Below are 25156 nucleotides of genomic sequence, written 5' to 3' on the forward strand. Positions count from 1 at the left end.
CAGGGGCTGTGTCTTCTCCCTGCACTGCTGAGTCCTCAGAGGGGTAGAATCTTGGCCCTGTCATACTCAAGTTTGTAGCTCAATAAACAGCTGTTGCACGAATGCATGAACTTTCTTCTCTTCTGCTCTTTCTTGCCTTAGACATGGCTCTGGACATTCGCTCATGTCTTGGGTATGTGCCCACCTGGGGGTCACCTGTCCCTCCGTGGGCAGCTGGCGACACGAGGGGAAATAAGGAGGTGGCAGCTTTTCCCATGAGATTTGCAGCTGGGGTGACCCCACTTGATACCATTCCTGCTAGATATTCCTTCTCACCTAAAGCCAGCAGACAGCGTGTCTCTGAAACAGCTTCTTGGACGGTTAGCCAGAGCTCCCCCGTGCCAGGAGCAGTATTTGGAGGACAAAGCCCTTATCTTCAGGAAATGTAAGACTGAGTGGGGGAAATAAGACAGGAATGCCACCAACTGTCACATGTCTGGTTGCTGTGGGTGCCGTGCTGGCTGCAGAGAGGGAGGCAAAGCAATGGGCTGGCACTGGATGGAGGAAGCCCAGAAGAATTCTCCGCCGGGTCATCTAACAATGAGAAGCTCACATTTCCTCACTTGTAACAGGGAGGGAAGAGTAACCTTCCGCCTGCCGGGAGCTCCTGTGGGTCAGGTGCTTCTCAAATACTAACTCCTCTAATGCCTATTTTACAGTTGCAGTCACCGAGGCACTGAAAGGTTGAGTGACTTTCCCAAGGTCACACAGCCAGTCTGTGGCAGAAGTAGGGTTGAAACAGGTCCACCTAATTCAAAGCCTTTGCTGGCGTCGTTGGGTTTCTGGGGAACCCTGGTGGTATAAAAGGGATTTTAGAAAGCTGATTACGTAGAAACGTGAAGCCCTGAGGCCTTGAGGCTAGGCTGGAGAAGGCTCCTGGGGATTGCTGTGTCAAGCAGGTGTCTCTGAGGGTGGAGGGCTGACAGAGGGCCCGGGTCCACCGTCTGGGGTGGGTCTGCCTTTCACAAGAGACCCCTCCCCTGTGAGGGAGCCTTAGGACCCTTTGGGAGGTGGTCAGCCAGCCTGGGCTCCAGGCCCCCCGTTGTCCAGGGAGAGAGGGAAGGAGGGAGGAGCCTGATCCAAGATTCAAGCAAGGAATGCTGGGCTAGGAGCTGGGGGATGAGGTCTAGGCCTCAACTTTGCAGGTGAACAATCTGGTGACTCTGGATAAATTTTTGAGAACTAGAGCCTCAGAGGGCATTGCTGAAGGAAACTTAGAAGCCATTTCAACGTAAGACCCACGATGAATCACAATAGGTACCCCCACATGTACCCCATATGTACCCCCATATGTACACCATATGTACAGTGAGTCAGTGGTAGAGCTAGAGATCCATGCGAAACTCTGCCCTTCCCGCTGCCCCGGGCCTTGGCATTCTGGGTCTCAGAAATGAAGGAGTTGGATGGGGAATTTCCTAGGACAATTTAGGCTTTGACATTTTGCGTTGAGTAAGTACCCTTACAAGCCCCCGAGCTTTGGAGCTCACATCAGGCCAGACAGGCTGACCATCAGACCAACAGCTGCACAGGCCTAACCACTGTGGGATGCAGGCCCAGCCACCAGCTGGGTCTTGGGTGACAGGAGGCCTGAGAATGGAGAGGGCAAGAGAGAAGGCCCTCTGGATGGGACAGCGCCAACACTGGCCTGAAAGGGATTGACCCGGCAGTAGTCAAGGGCGCAGACCCTAGAGCCAGAGGTTTGAATCTTGGCCCTGACATACTCAAGTTTGGGCGATGTAGTTAACCTCTCTGGGCCTTCGTTTCCTATTCTGGAAAAAGGATACAATAACAATAGCAGAGTCGTTTCAAGGACCGCTCTACATGCATGTAGAGTGTCTCACACAGTATTCACAAATGTTAGCTAGTGGTATTTTATTATCTTTTAACACATACAGAATGGAACCCTCAGAGGTCAGACACCGAGTTTGCAGCAAGCCTCCAAGACACCAACTGGTGGGGTAGAGAGAGCTAGATGCCAGTTTATGGGGACCTTGGATGAGTGACTTATCTTCCCTGAACCTCAGCTGCCTCATCTATAAGATGGGGCGAATAAAACCCCTCTCCTATTGTTGTGTGACAACCTGTTAAGCTCAGCTTCCTCTGCAGGGGCCACTCATAACGGGGCTTTCCCTCCCCTTCCCTGGAAACGTTATAGCAGAGGTGATTTTGCCAGAACGCAAAGAAGGAAGCTTTAGACGTGTGGGCAGTGCCTCAGCCCCAGCACTCTGTCCTGCCCCATTTAGACAAGGGCTGGGAGAGGAGAAATGGGGTCCCCAGGATGGGTCTCTACCTAGCTCCCTTCAGTAGCACTGGCATGTGTCCCTCCGCCCCATGGGCCCTGGGGTTCACTTTGGGTCAGAGGAAGGCATTCCCGTGCCAAGGCTTCACATACCCTGCTTGGGACGGGTGCAGAGGGGCCGTGCCCTGACCCTGTGAGGGAGGCACGTCCTGGCCACCGCGGGGCTTTGGAGGATCTGTGGTTATTGTTTCTCTAAGAGGCGTTGGCTGAACTTGCTCTTCAGCCCCAGGAGGATTGCCATTCCAGGTCTGGCAGGTTCCATTAATTACCTTCTTGGAGGGCTCCTGCTTTGGGCTGAATCACACGTTTTCAGAGAGAGAGAGCTGAGCCATCAGTTTGGGCAGGAGGGCAGGGCATGGTCAGGGGTCAGCCTGAGTCCCTGGCCTCCCCGTGGTCTTAGAGCACCGCAGCCCGGCCTGGCTCTCTCCTTGGCACTGACACCCACTGGGGGAGACGCAGGCCCACTTCCCTACCCATAGAAAACAGAGGCCAAGAAAGCCCTGACTCCGAGCCCTCGTTTCTGGTCTTGCTGAATCAGCGAGGGGGCTTCCAGGACAACCTCAAGCCTGTGTCATCTCACTCCAGCTCCTGGCCTGTCCCACCCAGCCCCTCAGGCTGCTGTGGGCGGGCAGCTCCCAGGAGGCCATTCACGGCAACCTTGGCCCCCTTGGTGAGTGGAGGCTTTGAGCCCGAGTCCAGTGTCCTGCACTGTCAGCCCTGGAACCTCTCCTTCTCTCCCGGGCTTCTGAGAGGCCAGCTCAAGGCCCGTTTCTTTCTTCTTTCAGCCTGAGTGGTGAGGCCTCCTCCGCTGGCTTCCTAAGCAGACCCTGAGTTTCAGTCGCATCCCAGGCTCCTCGGCAGAGACCCTGGCCCCAGGCTCTGGGTCACATCCTCTATGTGGCCTCTTGTTCAAACACGCACAAGCTGAGGCAGGTGTCGTGTGTTTGGGGGGCTAGAAAGAGCCCTGCTCAGTATTACAAGGCTTCCTTTCTGGACGTGGCTATGGCTCTGTGGCTGCAATAATGGAGTAATTAAACCCATGGGCCAGGCTGACCTAGGGCTTTTTGACCTCGACACTACTGACCTTCTGGGCTGGAGAATTCTCTGGGGCAGGGGCTGTCCCGTGCACAGTAGGCTACTTAGCCGCATCTCTGGTGTCTATCCTCCAGATCCCAGTAGCATCCCCCAGTTGTGACAACCAGAATGTCTCCAGACACTATCAAACGTCCCTTGGGGAGCAAAATAGCCCGTGGCTGAGAACATCCGAATTGATCTATGGTGACAGAGTTGGAATTATGGGTATGTTAGGGGCATGGGGTGTATGGGGGGCGATTGACTGGGAAAAGGTGCAAGGGGCTTTATGGGGTGCTAGAAATGTTCTGGGTGGCGGTTACACAAGTAAACACGTGCTTAAATTTTCACACGTGGGTAAAAATGCATTAAGCTGGTTGCTTATGGTTTGTCCATTTTACTGTCGGAAAAAATGCCTAAAAAATTGAGCCTAGTGTAGACAGGACCGGACTTGGGTTTCAGTCCTGACTCTGCCCTTGAGGCTCAGTTTCCTCCTGTGTAAAATGGGGATAATAGGAGTACTCACCTTATTGGGCTGTTGCAAAGATTAAATGAGGCAGTCAATATAGATTTCTTAGCCCAGTGCCTGCATATGGCGAGGGATCTCAGGGTGTTAGCTATTATGATGTGCAGGGTCACTTGCTCTTTCTATGCCTCAGTTTCCCCAGCTGAGGGAACTGTGTTGGACGGTCCCTAAGGTCTCTCGCCGCCGTGACTTTACCTGATGGTCTTGGAGCCATTTTTTTCTCAGCCTAAAAGCCTTCAAGGTTGCTGATTCTATAGGACCAAGCAAAGTTCGTCCTTGTTGCTGGGAGCACTGGAGTAGATGAAATGCTGAGAAAGACGCAGAACATTCCAGTCAGACCTTTTAGAAACAGGAAGAAGGGAGGCAGAGGGCTGAAGTGACAACTTTGCAGCCACCCTTCCTCTGCAGAAGCTCCCTGGCAGACCGGTGCAGCTCAGTCCCGGTTCTAACATTGGGTGGGGCCGATGGGAGTGAGTTCCCTAAGTGGAGAGGTGAGACAGAATTCAGTTTTCAAAGGGTAGTCTCAAGCAGAACACTGTTCCCTCTGAATCATCACTTTTGTTAAGGATTAAGAAAAAAAAAATGCCCCCTCCCCCCATCGCACAACCCACCCTGGAGAACAGAGGTAATGAGCTTGTGGGAAACAGACGTGCAGCTGGCACCAGTCAGAGGGTGGGGAAGGGAGGAGAGAAGATGGGGCAACCGTCCAACCCCCTGGAAGGTGTATAAAAGGCATCCACTCTGGGGAAGAGCCACAGTCCTCGGCCAGGCCAAGCCAAGATCCTACCGCACCAGTGCTCTCTGCTCATCTCGCTCTCACCATGAGCTGTTTCCTGCAGAATTCCTCCGCTAGCTATGGGGGTGGTTCCTGCAAGCTGGGAGGAGGTCGCAGTATCTCTAGCAGCTCAACCCGGTTTTGCTCTGGGGGATCAGCTGGGGGCTTTGGGGGTGGCATAAGCTGCGGCTTTGGTGGAGGGGCTGGTAGTGGTTTGGGTGGAGGCTTTGGAGGTGGCCTTGGAGGTGGCAGCTTTGGTGGGTGTTTTGGTGGTGGCTTTGGTGACTTCGGTGGAGGATATGGTGGTGGCCTTGGCGGCAGCCTCGGTGGTGGCGATGGCGGCCTCCTCTCTGGCAACGAGAAGATCACCATGCAGAACCTCAACAGCCGCCTGGCCTCCTACCTGGAGAAGGTGCGCACCCTGGAGGAGGCCAACGCTGACCTGGAGGTGAAGATCCGTGACTGGCATCTGAAGAAGAGCCCAACCAGCCCGGAGCGGGACTACAGCTCCTACTTCAAGACCATCGAGGACCTCCGGGACAAGGTGAGTCCTTGCAGGTCGAGGAGGCTTCCTCTGAGCAGGGCAGAGATGCACTGGCCAGGAAAAGCAGGGTCCCCAGGGACCAGAAGATGCAGCATGGGCAGAATTCTTACCCTTTCTTTGGGGGAAAATCTAGTCTTTTACTGCATCTCTCTTCCTGATGGGTTTTCTCAGGCTATGCGTTCTCTCCCATTATTCATTTTTATTGTTCTTACTCATGCCAACATTTTTTACTGCTTTCCAGTTATGTTATTACTGACTTGATCTCTATAATCCTAACCCACTGGGTCATTTGGAAGCTGTGCTGGGTTATTTGGAAGTTTTCAAAGCCACTAAGAATGGCTAAAACCAACAGAGAAAGGAATGCATGTTCATTCATTGGTTTGGGAACACTATTTTCTAGGGGCCTCCTTTAAACTGGCATTCTCAATTGGCAGCGACCAGGTAGGGGAGATGCAGGCAGAGGCTTAGGCAGTGCTAAGCTGAGATTCTCTCCGTTAAGGCCTGTCCATCACGTTGTGATGCCAGCTTGTTGGAACAGAAATCCATCTGCCTGGGCTCAGTCCCAGCTATGTGGGGTGGATTTTAAATGCTTTTGTTTAAATGTCTAACAAAAGTTTAGAAGAGAAATTCAAATGGATGGGGAAACTTGTTGGAATTCCACCCTGCTCAGAGGGGAGGCCAGCTCCGGTGATGTTATTATGAACTGTGGGGGGCCAGGCTGATTCTGTCCTGATCTTAAGGAGAAGAAAGGCCCTCAAGACAGCGGCCACGAGAGGTTGCCAGTCTGACGCTGCAGAGACGTGACTAACCACAGATGTTCTTGGTGGGGTCGTTCCCCTGGAATGTACATCCCGATCTTTCCCACCATGACCAGACATAGAATGATGGAGTGACAGAACAAACCAAGGGGACCTGTCGTCCTGTCTCTCACTTTACAGAAGAGGAACTGAGGCCCAGGGAGAAGTGTCCTGTCCCAGCTCGCAGGGGCAGAGAAGAGGCAGGGTCTGATGGCCACCCGTCCTGCCCGTGTTTTCTCAGTCCTGCTCCCCAAGCTTGTGGACCCTCCAGCGGTTGGTTACCTTCTGTGTTTTGCAGATCTTGGCGGCCACCATCGACAACAACCGGATCATTCTGGAGATCGACAACTCCAGGCTGGCTGCCGACGACTTCAGGCTCAAGTGAGTTTATTTCCCTCATTCCCCTTTCCCAGCAGTTATAGTTTTAGACAAATGCTCCTCTGAACAATGTAACCAGAGTATCCCAGGAGTGAAGGTCTTGCGGAAGTAGCAGAGTCCAGTGCAGGGGTAGTGGAGTGTCTAATACCTTTTCTTCCTTCCTTCCTTCCTTCCTCCCTCCCTCCCTGCCTTCCTTCCTTCCTTTTTTTTATTGGAGCAGAGAAAGGTTTATTGCAGGGCTAAGTAAGGAGAATGAGTGACTTGTGCTCAAAAACCCTAACTCCTATTACCATTTCTATGTTTTTTGTTTTTTTTTTTTTCGCGGTACATGGGCCTCTCACTGCAGTGGCGTCTCCCGTTGCGGAGCACAGGCTCCAGATGTGCAGGCTCAGCGGCCATGGCTCACGGGCCCAGCCGCTCCGTGGCATGTGGGATCTTCCCGGACAGGGGCATGAACCCGTGTCCCCTGCATCGGCAGGCAGACTCTCAACCACTGCGCCACCAGGGAAGCCCTCTATGTTGTTTTTTCAATTTAAAAATCCTTTAGGTATGAGAACGAACTGGCCCTGCGCCAGAGCGTGGAGGCCGACATCAACGGCCTCCGCAGGGTGCTGGACGAACTGACCCTGATGAAGACCGACCTGGAGATGCAGATCGAGAGCCTGAACGAGGAGCTGGCCTACCTGAAGAAGAACCACGAGGAGGTGAGAGGTGGGCTGTGCTTGCCATGGCTGAGTCACCTTCAGGGATGACGGGGAGCCCTCTGCTGCAGCCAGGCTCAGCCCTCCACTGTGGGACCTGGAAGCACTTTCCAGAACATTCCAGTAGCCTTCAGAGCCGAGGAGGGCCAGGCTGAGGAACTTCATGCATCTTCCTTTTCCATCCCTACAGGAGATGAAGGAGCTCAGAAACCAGGTGATCGGCCAGGTCAATGTGGAGATGGACGCCACCCCAGGCATTGACCTAAGCCGCGTGCTGGCAGAGATGAGGGAGCAGTACGAGGCCATGGCGGAGAAGAACCGCCGGGATGCCGAGGAATGGTTCAACAGCAAGGTACCTGGCCCTCTAACCTCGCTGAGCCAGGGGGTGCTCGGGCCCTCCAGCTGGGCTCTTCCATCACCTTGGTCCTGCTTGAATTCCAGAGTGAAGAGCTGGCCAAGGAGGTGTCTTCCAGCACTGCCAGTATCCAGACCAGTAAGACGGAGATCACGGAGCTCAGGCGTACGCTCCAGGGTCTGGAGATTGAGCTGCAGTCCCAGCTCAGCATGGTACACCTGCTGCCCCTGCCCAGCGGCTGCCCCCTCTAGGCCCCTCCCCCTGGCCCGGCTCCCCTCTGACCTTCTCCTCTGCTGCCCCACCAGAAAGCCGGGCTGGAGAGCACGGTGTCGGAGACCGAGTGCCGCTACGCCCTGCAGCTGCAGCAGATCCAGGGCTTCATCGGCAGCATCGAGGCCCAGCTGAGCGAGCTGCGCAGTGAGATGGAGTGCCAGAGCCAGGAGTACAAGATGTTGCTGGACATCAAGGCGCGGCTGGAGCAGGAGATCGCCACCTACCGCAGCCTGCTGGAGGGCCAGGACGCCAAGTAGGTCATGTGGGAAATTGACTGCAGGACCCTGGGCTGTCAGGCCCTTGTGTCTGGGAGGAAAGGACACCTGTCTGAGCTTCAACAGCCTGGACCAGGATCCAGGACCAGCGCTTCCTTCTTGTCTCCTGGCATCAGACTGTAGGGGCATTTCCGTTAACTTTTTAATTCGGGCCTCCAGGTTAGACTGGCAGGACTAGGGACTATGGGGAAGATATCTCATATTGGAAAAGTATTAGCTTGGATTCAGGGCAGCCCAGCAGAGCTGTTAAAATAGAGATTTAACTGCCTTCAGACTACCTGCAGGGATCAGGCCATCCTTGTGGGATCAAGGGAGGGGTAAGGGGTCGAGTGCAGCACAGGGAGGACAAAACACCCAGCAAGTGCCTAACAATATCTCCTCCTGAGGCTTCCCAGACAGACAGCACAGGCCTGGGAGTCACCTGACGCTGCTGCTCTGTGGGCTGGGGACACAGCTGGGAAAAGAGCCCAACTCAGGGGCTCAAAGTGATGATCTGAGAGACTCCATCTGGGGACAGGTAGGCGGCTGTCCTCAGTTGCCTTCCGCTCATGGCTGCCTCTCTCCTTTCTCCCTTCTCCCAGGCTTCCCGGCTTCCCCGCAGGAGGTAAGGAAATAACCTAGTGGGAGAGGTGATGCGGCTCCTGCTTCTGGCCCTGTGGGCGGGCTGGGCGGCAGTGCTGGGTTCCCCAGTGTAGGGAGCGGGGAATGGTACTGGAGCAGAAGCGGTCACCTGCTCCTCTGTTTTCCTTTCAAAATAGGTGGCTCTGTCCCCACAGCCCCACAGACGGGGCTGTCACGGAGGGGGTCCCCCAGACAATAACACAGAGTCCCCATCAACTACCCACCACGCCACCAGACTGACTAGGGGTTTGGGGCCCTCCTGGGGGGCCTGAGCTGGCCTGAGCTGGGTCTTCTCCAGCCTGAAGTTCTTTTGCCTCTTCCATTGCCCAGGAACCATCTCTACTAGCAGCACCACCTCCACTCGCCGCATTTCAGAAAAAACTAGGCCTTAAATCTGCCGGGCAGCCCCTCGCTCTGTCTTCAGTGCCCAGAGGAGAGAGCTGACGGTTCCCTGCAGGAGCAAAGGAGGGGCTGCAGGACCCGAGGCTCGGCCACTCCGCTCTCGGCCCGCACCCTCCCAAGGGCAGCCACTCCCCGCCCTTCTCTCTGGGTCTGCTTCCTCTTCCCCCTGACCTGCCTCCTCTGATTCCTCAGCTTCTCTACTAAAAAGAAAAGCCAATTCAATAAAGTTTCCCACTTTCTTGCAAATGTATTTTTGATTCTGGCTTGGTTTTTGAGGGTGGTACCCCCTGACTGGGGGCGGTGGGGGGAGGTGGGTGGGTGAGGTCGGGCTGAACGGCCCACCCTGACGAGGCCCGGCCCAGAGAGCTCCCAGATGGGAGGGACACAAGGCACCCGGGCCGACCGTCAGCCACGGGGTCGATAATGACAAACACACGGCCACAGGTGGCTCACGGGTGATGGCGCCCTGCAAACATGGACATGCGGGAAAGAGGTACAGAGGGCTTGCGGCAGAATGCAAAGGGTTCGTGCAGGACTGCTGTGGGGAGAAAGAGGCCTAGGACAATTACTCCAGCCCCAGCTACTGCCTTTCTGCTTTCTGCGGAGACAGCTTCCTTTGGGCACCCTCACCTTCAGTCCCCCCACCCCTCTGCTTGCCCCAAGGTCCTGCCATTCCAAGCCACTCAGTGACCAGAGGCACGACTCAAGGAGTGACCTCAGCCTGGGCTGACGGTGACCCTCCTCCCCGCCTCCCCTCTGGACCCCTGTTCCCCCTGCTTCTCTGGACATCCCAGCTTACACGTGCAGCCTCCTCTGGCTCTGCTTACTCCTCACGGGGACGGGTCCCCTGGATTCTGACGTAGGCAGTCTTCTCTTTTGCTTCTTCCCCCCGCCCCTCCTTGGGCCATCTGGGACATATCCATGGTCACAATTACCAGTATGTCCTGATGACTCTCCGTCGAGGTCGCTCTCCTCTGTTCCAGTCTCACATGCCCAAATGAGCCGGCCATCACCTCCTCAGATCCACTCATCTGAAGGAGCATCCCTCCTTCTCCCAGATCTGGGCCTTCCTGGTCCTCCATCCCAGAGGACCCAGGAGCCTTGGTTCCTCTTGGTTCTGTCTCTCCTTCACCCCCCTCACAAGTCCATCCGTGGATGCCCATGTCCTCAATGTCTTAACTTGCTGGGCAGGTTGCCACGGCCTCCGTGGCCTCCCTGGCCTCCCTGCCTCCAGTTGGAGCTTCCCCTTTATCCGTGCTTCACACGCCAACCAGGGCCATTGCTGGAAACGGAAAGCCCTCCCGGCTTAGAGATGCTGCAGAAGCTCCCCACAGGCCACTGAGGAAAGTCCAGCCTCCTCGCCAGCCAAGAGGCCACGGGGGTCTGGCTACTTCCGGCCTCTCTCTGGCCCTAATTCTACACTGGCTTCTCCCCACCCACCCAGAGGTCCTGCCACTCCAAACCGTTCTCAGTGAGCCAGCCACATGACTGGACCCCTCAGGCCCTTGTTCAATGAGTGACCTCCGTTCGATCTGAGCTTCCTCTAGCTTCCTCTCCTGTTCTCTTTGTTTTATTGGAGACCACCAGATTTTTATTCAACACTCCGGCTGAGATGGACACCCCCTCCTCTGCGGCACCCGGAGAGAGTGGGGTGCACTCAGGTGTTGGCACATCTGCGCCCTCCTGCCCGGGTATTGACCGTAGACCGCGTGTGCCGAGGGAGCCGGGCTGTGTCCAGCCGACTGCTGGGGCTCGGCCAGTGCTTATTGAGAGGAGACACCAGTGAATGAACTAGGGGAGTGCCCCTCGGATGCCATCTGAGTTTTGTCACGGGGTGGTAGGCCAGAGGGTAGGGGGCTTCTGCCACTCTTGCCCATTCCCTGCCCCTTCCTCATTTCCCCTCCCCCTCCCGCCCCCCTGTCCGCATCGTCGCTGCCCTCCTTCATCCTTCTCCACCCCAAGCCTGCCTGGGCACTGGGCAGTTGGTTTAGTCCACAGTGGTCGCTCAGAAGTGACCCGCCCAGCGTGCTTAGCCAGGGGAAAGGTGTCACCGTCCACTCATCCCAGATCCCACCCCCACTGAGGAACGAGGTGCGGCTCAGTTGTCCTCCACATGCCCAGAGCTGTGCTAGGAGCTCAGAGATCAAAGACAAAGAGGACATGACCTCCACTCCCAAACCCGCTTCCTTTTTGTTAATCTATTTCATCAGCAGCTGTTAGTTGAGCGCACCGTGTATCAGACACTATATTGGATCCTGGAGAGAAAGAAATGTGCCAAAACTCAGCCTCTCTCTTTAGGGAGTTCACGGACTGGCGGGCGGCAGGAGGTGACACCCGCAACGATAGCTTACTGCCATCTTCAAAGCTCAGTTCAGGGTTCACATTCTGCTACAGATCTCTGCTCTTTCCCTACCACTCCCACCCTCCCCGGTCTGTCCTCAAGGCCCCCTGTACTGATGGCCGTCATGGCCGTTATCGGAGGGCAGGGCGCGATGGCCACAGGCTCTGGAGCCGCGCTATCCTGGCATGTGTCCCATCTCTGCCACTGATTCCATCTGTAACACTGGCCAAACCACTGAAGCCTGTGGGCTCACTTTCCTACCTGCTAAGTACCACCGCCCTCGGAAGTTATGAAAGTCAAATGCTTAGAACAGTCCAGGCTCGTATTAAGTGCTCAGTAAATTAAGCTTTGTTGTCCTTTTTCCTTCAGGGCAGGGATCGTTTTGTCCTCATCACCATCCTCCTAACTAGGCTGTTAAAGGAGCTCAGGAAATGTGTTGGATGGAGCAATGAGAGCTGACAAGGAAGACAAACTCGGTAATGAAAGAGGTGGACAAGCACACTGTCCTGCAGACGCGAGGGAGGGGACTGGGCTGGAGGAGGTCCTGAGAGCTGAGCCCCGGGGCTGGTGCACGGCCCTCTCGGGCCTTTCTGGGCTTGGAGCTGCCCCTCTTCCCGAGACCCAGGCCAAGGCTGTGTAGGGAGCAGGCCCCTCCTTTTCTGAGCCAGTGCCGGGGGGCTTGGTGGTGTGTGGGGTGAGTTGCCCATGTGGAGCAGTGAAATGAGCTGCACCCCGGGCCTGGTAGGGGCTCTGGCCTGGGACCCTTCCACCCAGACCCCGGGGAGGATACCCGAGAAGCTGCGCTCCACCCGAGGATCTCTGTGGCCCTATCAGGAATCCCGAGGAGGCCTGGAGGGGACCCTGGGGTGGGGGGTGGGGGTGGGTGTTTCTCTCAAAGCTAATCCGGGAGACTTCCTGAGCTGGACAGGGGTGGTGACCTCAGGGCTCTGGTCTGAGATGTGGGAGAGGCTTGGGGGAGGAGAGGGCAATCTGCTCTTTCTATCCAGGACTCTTTTCATCCCCTCAGTCATCGGCATGGGGCGACCATTCAAGGGAGGGCGGCTTTATCAGTCCTGCTTGGTCAATACTGCCCCTCCCTGGGGTTGGCCAGGTGCCCACGTGCCCCACCCCTCCCCCAGGCTCAACACCCCTGCTTCCCAGGGCTGTGAGAAACAGCCCTGTCCATGGAGGCTGACTAACCTCTATGTCAATGGTTGCCAGTTAATGCAAAAATGCCAAAATAGAGGGTTTGCTAATAAAGGGGAAAGTAACGTGTTCAGCATTTGTCTAGGGCTCTTTTTTTTTTTTTCTTTTTTTTTTCCTGGACGCGGGCCTGTCACTGTTGTGGCCTCTCCTGTTGCGGAGCACAGGCTCCGGACACGCAGGCTCAGCGACCATGGCTCACGGGCCCAGCCGCTCCGTGGCATGTGGGATCCTTCCGGACTGGGGCACGAACCCACGTTCCCTGCGGACTCTCAACCACTGCGCCACCAGGGAAGCCCTAGGGCTCTTTTTTATTCTTTATTTCATTTCATCTTTACAACAACCCCGAGTTGGTACTGTTGCACCCATTTTACACATCTGAAGATTGAGGCTCAGACTGGTTGAGAGACCTGCCCGGCAGGAGAGCCGGGACCCACATTCCAACGCGCTTTCCAAGACTGTGGCTGGCCCTCGGTCAAAGCCAAAGTTTCAGCTCTGGAATCTGTGGCAAAAGCGGGCTCTCACTTAAGCCCCAACGCTTAGGGGACAATGTCGTCACCGTGGAATGTGCCCATAGCACCCCAGTGCCTCAGGGCTTGGGAGGGATGTGCCTCCTCCCGGCAGTGCTGCACGAAGGTGGCTGATTGCTGTGTGACTCCTGGCTGCACAGTAAGCCTCTTCCTCACACCCGGCACGAGGTGCTTCCCTCTCCCAAAGGCTCCGCCCTGGGTGGATGGACCAGTGCACCTCTGCTTTCCCTAATGGGGCTGTGTGTCCTGCCTGGGCCCTGTAGGGGGCGGGCTCACTCCGGAAATCATGTCAGTGGCACTTTAGCTACTTGCTGTGACATGGAGTGGAGGGACAGGGTACTAAACCTGGTCCCGATATGAGACCCTGTCCAGTCCCCAGCCTTGAGTGGGGCGGCTGGGCAGCAGGCCATGGCTAAGGGCGGGGCTGCAGCCCCGAGACCCCTCGGGTGCCTGTTGTCCCTCTGTTTTGGGGAGCAGCCTCGAGGGTCCACAGAAGACCCTGAGTATGATGAGGGTGCCTGGGGCTTCCTAGTAAGGGGAATTTCGCTTGAGGGAAGAGAGGAAGAGATGTCACAGGAGGGCTGTGGTCCACACACTGTCCCAGCTTCCCCACGTCAGTGGCTGTGCCCTTCTTCCCTCCTGGCCTGGGACAGTGTATCTCGGGGTGACTGGGACCTGCCCCCTGTTAGATGGTGTTCCTGGAGCTCTTGGGGGCTGGAGAGGAGCAGGGTATGCAGGCCACATCCTTCTGAGCAGCTTGTCCTGGGGGGCTCTCAAAGGGCTGAGCACATCAGCCTCTCCACTCTCCTGCAGCGCTTGGGAGGGAGCAGGTGGGCGGGCACCTGTTGGAGGGGGTGGGGATTTGGGCGAGTTGGCAAGGAGCTGGTATTCACTCTTTCTGGCCCATTTTGATGAACAGCCATAATAACTCTGTGGCTTCTTTCATCCAACTCAACTCAGATGAGTTTGAAAGTAGAACCCCCAGTATAAATCCTGGTTAATTACTGCCTGGAGCCCATAGTCTGTTTTGCAGACACAATGTCGTTAGCAGGAAGAGAGTGAGGTCGACTGCAACACCAGCCCCTGTAAATGCAGACGATGGAATCCAATCAAACAGGGTGTTTGGGGAACTTGTTCTGTGGTCCAGTTAAGTGGTACCTGAATCAAGGGGACCCGGGAGACTGAGGCACCAGCTTCTTCTCCCAGCGGGTCTGTGCGTCTCCCACAAACCAAAGGTTCTCTAAGGACATCAGGGAGAGCAGTGACAGCTCTGGAATTCTCCATAAAAGCTGGGTGGGGGGGAAGTTAGCAACCGAGTGGACCAGAGCAGGAGGTCCTGGACTCTTCCAGACAGACAGGAGCGGTCAGCCAGTGCAGCTGTGCAGGAAGAGCTGGCCTGTAGGCGAGACAGAAGTGGCCCTAGGACGCAGAAGGTGGAGCCTGGTGTGAGAGAACTGGAGAGGTACGGCTTAAGACTGGGCTCAGGGCAGCTCTCTGGGCCACCCCAATGGCAAGAACAGTTTGGGGCAGAATCCTGCAGCCCTGGACAATTGCCAAAACCATACCCCAGGGCGAGAGAAAGTACCTTTATATCTGGGGGGAGATGAGGGTTCCAGGGTGATTCTGGGCCTGGTAAAGGGGGAGTTTCGAGGCCTAATTCGAGTCAGGTCCTGGCCCAGTGGGGATTCGGGACCATCGACGGAGCAGCACATTGAGAAACTGGGTGCTTAGGAACCTGGCAGAGCCCTAGGGTCTTGGGAGAAGCCAAGGGCCGTGGTCACCTTGCTGCTCTCCTGAGGCCCCTAGCACTGGCTCTGGGCCCTGGAGGGGGGCAGCCAGGGCGTGGGGAAGACCTCCACGGTCAATTAGTGTGTGCACTCAGACTGCCTTGAGGCTGGTGAGGCCTGGCGACAGCAGGGGGCAGGCGCAATCTGGGGGCACAGGCCGGCGGACCAGGAAACGGAGGCGAGAGGGACTTGCCAAATCTTGCCGAGGAAGGACTGAGTCACCCCGCTGAAGGCAGCTACCGTCGGGGTGGAACGTCACTGAGGTGTCCAGGAGACAGAAAGGACACCTTAGCACTATTCTGAATACTGCTCACCGGGCCTGTGTGGGCAAAAAACGGCAGCCACTGAGATCAGGGGACGAAGGATGGAAAGTCGCGATTTCCCAAGGGAAGCCCATTATACCTGTTCCTGAGACCAGCCAGTCATGGTGACAAGTCACAGGGGAAGGAGGGAAGGAACAGCTGTGTCTTGTTTGGCCAAAGTTCTCAAACAGTGATGCTCCTTAGTGAGGATTACCAGAGAAAATGCAGGACGCCTAGTTAAATTGGAGTTGCAAATACACATGAATAAGCTTTTAGTATACACATGTCCCAAATGTTGCGTGTATGTTTATTTGCTAAATCTGGCAACCCTACCCTCAGCAGGTTTGCAGACCGCCCTGAGTTTTCCACCATCAAAACCAAATAAGCAAGACCTTTCTCTGATTCTTTGGACACGTTAAATCGGTGGCTCGAAATGTCATAATTGAAGATTTTTTTTCCCCTGCCATAATGCTTCCTTCAACTTTGTGGACCTGTTCCTGCCTGTCTGTACTAAAATCTAGCATCAGCTGGCAGGAGATCTGGTAGGAGTTTTGATGTGGTTGTTTGACACGGAGTATGTAGTAACCCTGCTGTTCAGGGAGGGGCCGGGAACCCTGAGTGATTTGTTGCTTGAACAAATTCTTTGTTACAAGGAAAAAGCACGAGTGTTGAGGGGAATGAGATCAGTGTGTCTCCCTTGTTCTGGGTGGGTTGTAGGTAGGAGTCTAAAAAGTTTAAGACACAGATGGGGTCAGCACTTCTTAGATCTCATGGGCCCAGTCACTCCGTGGCATGTGGGATCTTCCCGGACCGGGGCACGAACCCGTGTCCCCTGCATCGGCAGGCGGACTCCCAACCACTGCGCCACCAGGGAAATCCCCTATTGGGCTTTTTGAATGGTCTTGTTACCCTTGCTGCCCAGTCGTAGGTGATCTGGCTGCCGCATGGTCCACTGTCTGCTTCTGCCAGTGCCACTGGGGCACTGTGGGTGCTGGTACACTCTGACCACAGATCAGAAGAGCAGGGCTCCCTGGGCACACTGTGACAGGCAGTGCCTGAAGCCTTCGACATCGAAGGGAGACAGCTCAGAGCTGGGTAGAGAAGACTCAGGCTTGACTTCTTGGGTCTTTGCCCACGGAGAACCTTGGCTTTCAAATGGAAGCTCATTTGAGGGTGGAGACCTATTTTTACCAAAGAAGGAGTCACGAACTCAGCCGTTGACTTTGAACTTGGTGGCTTTCCAAGGTGGCCTTGGGGAAAGCAAGAGTGTTTTCTGTTCCTGCAGCAGCATCCTCCCTCTTCCCCCTGCCCCCCAAGCTGAGGTCATGGTGGTCAGAGAGCATCCTGTCAGCTCTGTAGCCCCCAAGCTGGCACCTGTGTCTGCAATAGGTGGGGTCAGGGAGCTTTTAGAAGGTTCTACAGTAAAGGTCAGAGGCCAGAGAGTCCTGGATACAGTCTAGGGCCCCTGCAGTTCTGGACACAGTCCCAGCTACAACCTCTTTGAGCAGCTGTCTTTCCTTGCACGGCAGGGTTAGGCCTCCAAGTCAGCACCCCATGAAACCTGGGTGAGCAGTCTGTGCCCTGGAGATAGCATTCAGCTGGGGCTCAGACTACATGGGCTGTAAGGAGACTCTTTTTCTGGCTGCGCCATGCGACTCATGGGATCTCTGTTTCCCAACCAGGGATTGAACCCGGGCCACAGCAGTGAAAACCGGGCATCCTAACCACCAGGGAACTCCATTAAGAAGAGTTTTGATCTCTTAAATCTGTGAAGTGGGTTCCTGTTTATCAAGCACGTTTCAACTCAGTTGTCACAATCCTGTGAATATGGCATCATAGGCTCCACTCAACTTTTGGGAAAATGGAGACTTGAAGGAATTAAGGAGCTCGAACCAAGCAAGGTCTGGCTGAGTCCAGGCCCAGGGCCCCTGCTGTCCTGCCCGATACTTTCTAAGCCCTTCTTCTGCAAAGCCAAGTCTTAGTTGGCTCAGTTGGCCAGAGATATCATTTCAGCCTGGACATGCTGGGAATATGTCATGGAAGGTTTTCATCATTGTTTGGGGACTAACAGATCACAGAGGCCACCCGGTCCTAATGATTATTAGACAATAGCTATTAACTACAAAGTCCTTGATGATAGAGAAGTGATTTACTGCCCAGTACAGTCCTGGGTAGGGTCAGCAGGAGGACAGGAGGAACGGCAAGGGCCCAAGATGACGTTATGCTAACAGCCATACAGTGACCTAGAGGCAAAGGGAGGCTGAGTTCCATGGGGACCGCAAAGAGGAGAAAACCCAACCGTGTCACAGGCTGAACCTCCATAACTCCACTTGGTCCTGTGGTCAGTGACAGAGAAGGGACAGTGGCTGATGGTGGGTGAGTCACAGACACGTCCAGGTGACTCCTGGCCGGCTCCATGGGAAACATTTGGGCCTTAAATCCTATGTCTGAGATGCAAGGGCCTTGAGCTCACCCTGTCCAGGCCCTTCCTGTTCAGAATGGGGCTCTGGGGCCCAGAGTAGTTGAGGCTCAAACAGAGTGAGGCAGAGGTCGGCCTGGAGTCCAGGTCCCCTGACTCTTAGCCCAGTGTATTTTTGATTCATGTTAGAAAGGATGGTCTCAGAATAGGACCCTATTTTGAAATAAAACCTGATGCCTGGGTACCCCTGACGTACTTAACGCTGAGCAGGTGGATTTTCTCCAGGGCCACCATGGGTGGGGGTGGGCTGAGCTGCCTCGGGAGGTGAGCAGCCCTATGAAACCTGGGTTCTCTCCTCTGATACAGGAAGAGCGTTTGTTCCTCTCGGGCCTCAGTTCATCCCGTGGTGGTCCAGGCTTCTGAGGTGAAAGAGAGCAGAGGAATTCCTTCCATGAGGCCCCCCTACCACACTTCCCTCCAGGTGGCCTTGCAGTCTACACCACGGAGAAAGGCAGGGGACCAAGGGCGACCGAAAGACCTTCTCTGGCCAGCTTGTCACTCGCTCCAGAAGAGGTACGTGCCTCTCTTCACAGACTTGGAGACACCTGTCTGGACTCTGGCCCACAGTGGCCCTCTGGAGGTATGTACTGAGTGACAGGACACAGCCGAAGCAGCAGAGAGCTGCTCACTCAATTGCCCTGAGAGAAACTTAGAATCAGCTTCAGATACCGATTGCACAGCGGAGGGATTAAAAAAAAAGAAAAAAAGAAAATGAGAACGTTAACTTCAGATTCCAGCAGCCAGAGACCCCAAAGAGAGAAGAGCCGTGTCAGGGGCCTAGGAGGTGGTACCCTCAGGGCGAGCACGCTGTGTCACAAAGGAAGTGAGTTGGATCATGGGTGCATTAAGGACTTGCCTGAACGGGCCCTACAGTGACAGCCAGACTCTGCACTAGTTGTCCTAGAAAACAAAGGAGGCGCTTACAGGAGATCTCCCTGTCCTGATGGCCCAGTGGGTCTCAACTGGGGGCAGCTTTGCCAACCAGGGGACACGTGGCAGCTTCTGGAGACATTTTTGGTTGTCACGCCTGGGGGAGGAGGTTGCTACTGGCATCTGGCGGTAAAGTTCAGAGATGCTGCTGACACTTCACGATGCACAGGGAGCCGCCGCGCAGGGAATGACATAGTCTGCGATGTCCACAGGGCCGAGGTTGAGAAGCCTCAAGACAGCCCCATCCTAGGCCCTGCAGGGAGAGCAGGGAGGATGGGCAGCCATAAGGAACCATTGCTGAAGTAGTGGAGCTCTGGAGGCCTGATGCCCCGGCTGTCCCTCCTAAGAGGGGCCGCACGGCTTGTGCACCCCGGGGAGCCCATCAGGTGGCTCTCGGGCCTCCTGTTGAGGTGTCCACTGAACTGGGCAAGGTGTGTGCACCACAGCCAACCCTCCTGAGTAATTTCAGAGAGAAGCTTATAATGTGTGTGTGTGTGTTTTTTTAAATTTTATGTATTTATTTATTTTTGGCTGTGTTGGGTCTTTGCTGCTGCGCACGGGCTTTTCTCTAGTTGCGGCGAGCCGGGGCTGCTCTTCATTGCGGTGCGCCGGCTTCTCATTGCAGTGGCTTCTCTCATTGTGGAGCACGGGCTCTAGGCACGCGGGCTTCAGTAGTTGCGGCACGTGGGCTCAGTAGTTGTGGCTCATGGGCTCTAGAGCACAGGCTCAGTAGTTGTGGCACACGAGCTTAGTTGCTCTGCAGCATGTGGGATCTTCCCGGACCAGGGCTCAAACCCGTGTCCGCTGCACTGGCAGGCGGATTCTCAACCACTGCGCCAGCGGGGAAGCCCTATAATGCGTTTTAAGAGGTTGGTAAATTACAACTTCAGAAGCACATAAATGCTTCTGTAAATGCCAGCCTTGCTGTGTGTGTCTGTGTGGGCGAAGAGTGAGCCGGTTGCTCAAGCCTTGGGAAATCCCACTTTGAGGGTGGAAGACGGAATTTACCTTTGGTCCTTAATTCTCAGGCTCTCCTCCTGGCTTGCTTAACTCTCTGGCAGTGTGTCATCTGTTCCTCCCTTCCCTGTCCAAAGGGTCTGCTGCATTGACTGTTTCTGTAACCTGTTTAGGCACCCGTGGGGTGTCCAGGGTCCTGGTTTTACCCCCTTAGGTTCAGGAAATTGGGGGTCACAAAGGAAACTTCCCTCCAAAGCAGCCATGACCCTTTGCCAGCCACAGCCGTAAACCATCATCAAAGGCTAAGTCCTCTTAGCCCAACCAACTTTTCTACGGCACCCGATGGGTTTTAAAACACTTTTACTTCTGGCCTGGTTTGACTCTCCTCGCATCTGTGTGGAGCAGGCGGGGCAGGCTGATGATCTGTACTGTCCCAGTGAGGACCCTGAGGATGCCTGGGAGGGAGTGATGTGCTCAGCATCACAGGGTACCTCATCACAGAGCCAGGGTTTGAACCTAGGTCTCCTGTCTCGAAATTCTGGGTGCCTGCACTTGACCTTGGTTGTATGGCAGAAGCAGTGGGACAAGGGCATGGGATTTGGGGTCCGAGAGTCCTGGTTTCAGATCCAAGATCTGTACTCACTGCCTGTTCATCTCAAGCAAGCTTTCCCTCCCTCTTTCTTTCTTTTTCTACCTGCCCCTCCCTCCCTTCTTTCTTTCTCTCTCTCTTCCTTCCTTCCTTCCTTCCTCCCTCCCTCCCTCCCTCCCTCCCTCTTTCTTTCTTTCTTTCTTTCTTTCTTTCTTTTTCTTTCTACCATTCTCAGCAGGACTGTTGTGAGGTGTGAATGAAATAACTACAAGCCTGGCACATGATGACTGCTCCATGAATTTTAGTTCCCTTTGCTCCCTCCTCACCATCCCAGGGGCCCAGGCAGAGGTGAGCAGCTACGAAGGGGGTTGGGGTAGTGGACAGAGGTGACAAATACCTGGCTCCTCGGGAAAAGCGTGCAGACAGGGCAGGTACCACATGTCATTTGTGAGGCCACTTCTGATTCATGGGATCTGGTGCAAGAACTTTGAGGAGGCAATAAAATTCGTATTCTGCTAGGAAATGACAACAGCTTAGAGTCCTGACTTAGCAAACTAATTTTTTTTTTTTTTTATAAGGCAAGGAATTTGGATGGGTAGCAAAAAATCACATTTTAATGAGACTAACTTCCTGGAATGGGAACAGGCTTTCCCAAGAGTAACATGGCAACACCCCACGGAAAGTGTATATAAATGCCCCAGAGAGGCCATGAGAGTCAGAACCTGAGCTCCTTGCTAAGCTGCAACCTCCTCTGCTAGCGCCATGGCCACCCAGCTCTGCTCTCCGATCTTCTCCTCTGGATCCATCAAAGGCCTCTGTGGCACCACAGGTGGTGTCTCTCAGGTGTCCTGTGTCCGCCCTGTGGGATCCTGCAGAGTCTCTTGCCTTCCTGGTGTTGGGGGGTCAGCCTCCTCCGTCAGGCTGGGCCTCTCCGGCCTTGGGAGTTGCTTGCCTCGTTCCTGCCCGTCCTCTGGGTTCCCCTGCTCCGACTTTACTGGGAGCGGGGGTTGGTTCTGCGACGGCTCCCTCAATGGCAACGAGAAGGAGACCATGCATCTCCTGAACGGCCGGCTGGCCAGCTACCTGGAGAAGGTGCGCCAGCTGGAGCAGGACAACGCAGAGCTGGAGTGCCGCATCCGGGAGTGGTACAAGTCTCAGATGCCGTACATCAGACCAGACTACCAGTGCTTCTTCAAGACCATTGAGGAGCTCCAGCAGAAGGTAACTGGGACCTGGCCCTTCTCCAGCCCAGCAGCCCAAACTCTGGGAGGGGTCTGTCTCGTCCCACTACAGATGGGACTGTAGCTCTTAGGGGATTCTCTCTCCTATCAGGGCCAGCTTTTCTCTCTAGGGTCTTGGTTTCTTGGGGGACCCAGACCTCTCTGCTGCTTGTAACCTCCCCTCCAATCCAGCCATTCCTCCCCTCCCTGCGCTGTCTCAGCTATAGATAGGGCAGTCACATGCACCGAGCCCCTACTGGACACAAGTGCTGTGCCTGACAGCTTCCTATCCTTTCGCTTGTTTATCCCTCATCTTAAAGAGATGGATATTACTGGACCCATCTAACAGATGCGGAAGTTGAATTTTAGGGAGGTGCAGCAACTTGCCCAAGATCCCATAGCCTGTTGCTGTTGGATGCAGAACCTGAATCCAGGTCGGCCTGGTTCTCTCCACTCACCCACTGGGCCACTTTGGGGCTGTGGATGTCAGGACTGAGGGCCACTGACATCCCTTTGATGCCCCTCCCAGGAATGATGCTCCTTCTACACCTGGGCTCAGGATGTTCAGGGCTGGAAATGCCAAAGGTGCCGGTGGTACTTAGAAGCATGGCATCCGAAAGTTGGGCTGTTCCCTCCCCACCTGTCCCCACACTGCTGGGCCTTCCCCAGCTCATGGGACACCCCCTGTTCCCCAGATCCTGCTGAGCAAGACTGACAATGCCAGGATGTTCCTGCAAATTGACAATGCCAAGCTGGCTGCTGACGACTTCCGAACCAAGTGAGTGACCTGATCTAGGAATGTTTCTGTGCTGCTCCCTTGCCTCTGTCCCCCGCCTCTGAGAGCCGGTGAGTGGGAGTGAGGCCAGATGGAGCTGTACGTGGGAAATGTGGCATCGCTCCTGGATCGCTTTCGGGTCAAGGGAAAGGACTGCAGTGATGCTGACCCCAAATCAGCCACTGCAGCTGGTCAGCAGGGCAGTGGGCCCTGCCTGTGCATGGCTGCTTTGCTGTAGACTCAGCAGGGCTCTCTGCGTGCAGGTACGAGACGGAGCTGGGCATGCGGCAGCTGGTGGAGGCTGACACCAAGGGACTGTGCTGTACGCTGGACGAACTGGCTCTGTGCAAGGCCGACCTGGAGATGCAGGTGGAGTCCCTGAAGGAGGAGCTGATGTGTCTCAAGAAGAACCATGAGGAGGTGAGGTTGATGTCACGCACCCCCTCGATGTTTTCCATCCAGCAGGGAGCCACTGCTGACCCTTGGGTGTAAAACTATGACAACCACCTCCACAGTAACCCCAGCTGACATTTACTGATGGCCCACTGTGTGCCAGGAACTATACGAAGCACTTTGCATTTCATTCTCACTTCATGTCATTCTCACGATAATCCCAGGAGTCATATACTATTACAAGTTCCATTTTGCAGATGAGAAAACTGAGGCACAGAGAGGTTAAGTCACTTGCCTAATGTCACACAGATCCCAGACTCCTGCCCATGACACTAAATCTCCATTTGGAAGGTAGTGCCTGATAATGATTCTATTTGCCTGGTGTTTGCATTGTCTCACTTTACTCTCCCAAATCCTCTGAGGAGGCAGGTAGAGGTGCACGCGGAGGCTGAAGCTCAGAGAGGTTAAGTATCCTGCTTAATGTCACACAGCTGGCAACTGAAGGAGGAGGGTTTTTACCCAGGTCAGTCGAACCCTCAATCAGCATCCTTTTCACAGCCTTATGCCATCTTGCCTCCTTTCTGCAGGAAATCAACAAACTTCGATGCCAACTTGGGGACAGGCTGAATGTGGAGGTGGATGCTGCCCCGCCAGTGGATCTCAACAAGATCCTGGATGAGATAAGATGCCAGTATGAGACCCTGGTGGAAAATAACCGCAGAGACTTGGAGGCCTGGTTCAACACCCAGGTGGGTTTGGGCCAGCCCAGGACAAGCTCCTGGGGAGGGGTCACCCTTGACAGTAGCTTCACTTGCTCTGACCATGCTCTGGGTCCTCTCATGCTTTTCAGACTGACAAGCTGAACCAGCAAGTGGTGTCCGGCTCGGAGCAGCTGCAGTGCTGCCAGAAAGAGATCATTGAGCTGGGACGTACCGTCAATGCCCTGGAAATCGAGCTGCAGGCCCAGTACAACATGGTGAGTGGCCCCTGCCTGAGTGGCTGGCCAAGCTCGTGGCAGGTACCCTGATCCACCAGCCTCGGTTATCACGGGGTGTGATCGCAAGTGGTACCCAGATACGCAGGGCTGTGGGTCTCTGGGTGGGATTCCCTCACATTGGGAGTGCTTCCTCTTTCCCACTGCAGCGGAATTCCCTGGAATCCACCCGGGTGGAGACCGAGGGCTGCTACAGCTCCCAGCTGGCTCAGATGCAGTGCCTGATCGGCAACGTGGAGGCTCAGTTGTCTGAGATCCGCTGTGACCTGGGGCGGCAGAGTCAGGAGTACAAGGTCCTCCTGGACGTCAAGGCCCGCCTGGAGTCGGAGATCGCCACCTACCGCTGCCTGCTGGAGGGAGAAAGAGTGCAGGTGAGTGGGTTCCGGAGGTCCCGGCTTGTGGAAAGGGCTCACTTGGACCCAACCCTCAGTGCCGCGGTGAGGGCATCAGTCCTAGGGTGGTTATTGCACAGATGAAGGGGGATTAATCAAAGCATCTTCAGAGAGATTCCTTCCAGCCCTGGGCTTTGGGCTTTTGCAGGGGGACAAGTCAGCCCCATTCATGGTACTTCTCCAACCATTGTTTTTGGCTGGGAGTTTCTGGTCTTCATCCCTGCAGCCCTTGGGGATTTCAGAGGCACTGTCTGAGCCCTTTGTCATTGTCACCCACCTGTCTCACTTGACCCCTGTTTACGTTTAACGCAAATGTCAGTCCAATGGCCAATGCCAAACACCCTTGTATGATCTCATTTCCTCAAGCTGCCTGCCCGCCCTTGTGCCACGGAATGCAAGCCTGCCGTTATAGTTCCTTACATCCCAAGTGTGCCCTGCGCCCCGGCTCCCCAGAGCAGCACGCAGATCTGCACCATCACGGAGGAGATCAGAGATGGGAAAGTCATTTCCAGCAGGAAGCACGTGCAGCCGCTGTAACCAGCTGCCCAGCCCAAGGGGCAGGCCCTGGCCCACAGGAAGGAGGACACCCCTCTGGGTCCCGGCTCTAAAAGATCCCCCCCTCCCTTCCCTAGAGGCACTCCCTGCTCAACAGATTTTTCTACCTAAAATACTTCTTGGACTGTATTTCTGACCTTTACTGCTTCTATGCTTTGTAAAACTAGGTTTCCCTGGAAATTTACCCAATAAAGTGTGTTCTCTTGGTAAAGCAAACTTGCCTCTGTCGATCTTCTGTGGTTAGTTACTGGGGGTGTTTGATCTGGGCTTGCTGTGAAGGTGTGGATTTTGGTTTCAGGTCTGTCTCCTCTGGCTCTGAGTGGTAAGATGTGACAGAATGATTCAAACTATTTCATAACAGGGATACCCTAGGGCCTGGACCATGAGAACAGACGCTGACCTAATCCGATGGCTGCTGGCCAATAGCCTACAGGCTTGACTCTGCCCATGGGGACCACCTGGGGCGGCCCCAGGAGAGGCAAAGGCTCCCAAGCCGTCCTCCTCGGTAGCCCTGCCTGGTCTGGTGGTTCTCTCTTCCCTTCAGTGTCTCCTCCCTTGTCTAGCTCCTGTCACCTCGCTGGCCACCTCCAGGCCTGACACTGGGGACAGTTTAGGAGAGGGGATGCCACCCAGAGAGGCAAACTCCAAGCAGC

At 55.2% G+C, this 25156-nt stretch overlaps 2 protein-coding genes across 2 annotated transcripts; both read left to right on the forward strand.

Annotated features, from left to right (window-relative positions):
- Window positions 1-4709: 4709 nt before the first annotated feature.
- Window positions 4710-9293, forward strand: LOC132414702 (keratin, type I cytoskeletal 13-like). The gene is made up of 8 exons (XM_059997474.1): window positions 4710-5254; window positions 6350-6432; window positions 6977-7133; window positions 7321-7482; window positions 7572-7697; window positions 7791-8011; window positions 8615-8637; window positions 8985-9293. Exons 1-8 carry the CDS (start codon window positions 4757-4759, stop codon window positions 9044-9046), a joined length of 1332 nt encoding a protein of 443 aa, XP_059853457.1. The 5' UTR covers window positions 4710-4756; the 3' UTR covers window positions 9047-9293.
- An 11275-nt stretch (window positions 9294-20568) lies between these two features.
- LOC132414727 (keratin, type I cuticular Ha6) lies at window positions 20569-24713 on the forward strand. Its single transcript, XM_059997544.1, has 7 exons — window positions 20569-21395; window positions 22090-22172; window positions 22433-22589; window positions 23150-23311; window positions 23413-23538; window positions 23706-23927; window positions 24315-24713. The coding sequence occupies exons 1-7, from the start codon at window positions 20937-20939 to the stop codon at window positions 24483-24485; spliced, it is 1380 nt and encodes a 459-aa protein (XP_059853527.1). The 5' UTR covers window positions 20569-20936; the 3' UTR covers window positions 24486-24713.
- Window positions 24714-25156: the final 443 nt, after the last annotated feature.

This window comes from Delphinus delphis, chromosome 19 (genome assembly GCF_949987515.2).
Source record: "Delphinus delphis chromosome 19, mDelDel1.2, whole genome shotgun sequence".
In the NCBI taxonomy this organism is placed as follows: domain Eukaryota; kingdom Metazoa; phylum Chordata; class Mammalia; order Artiodactyla; family Delphinidae; genus Delphinus; species Delphinus delphis.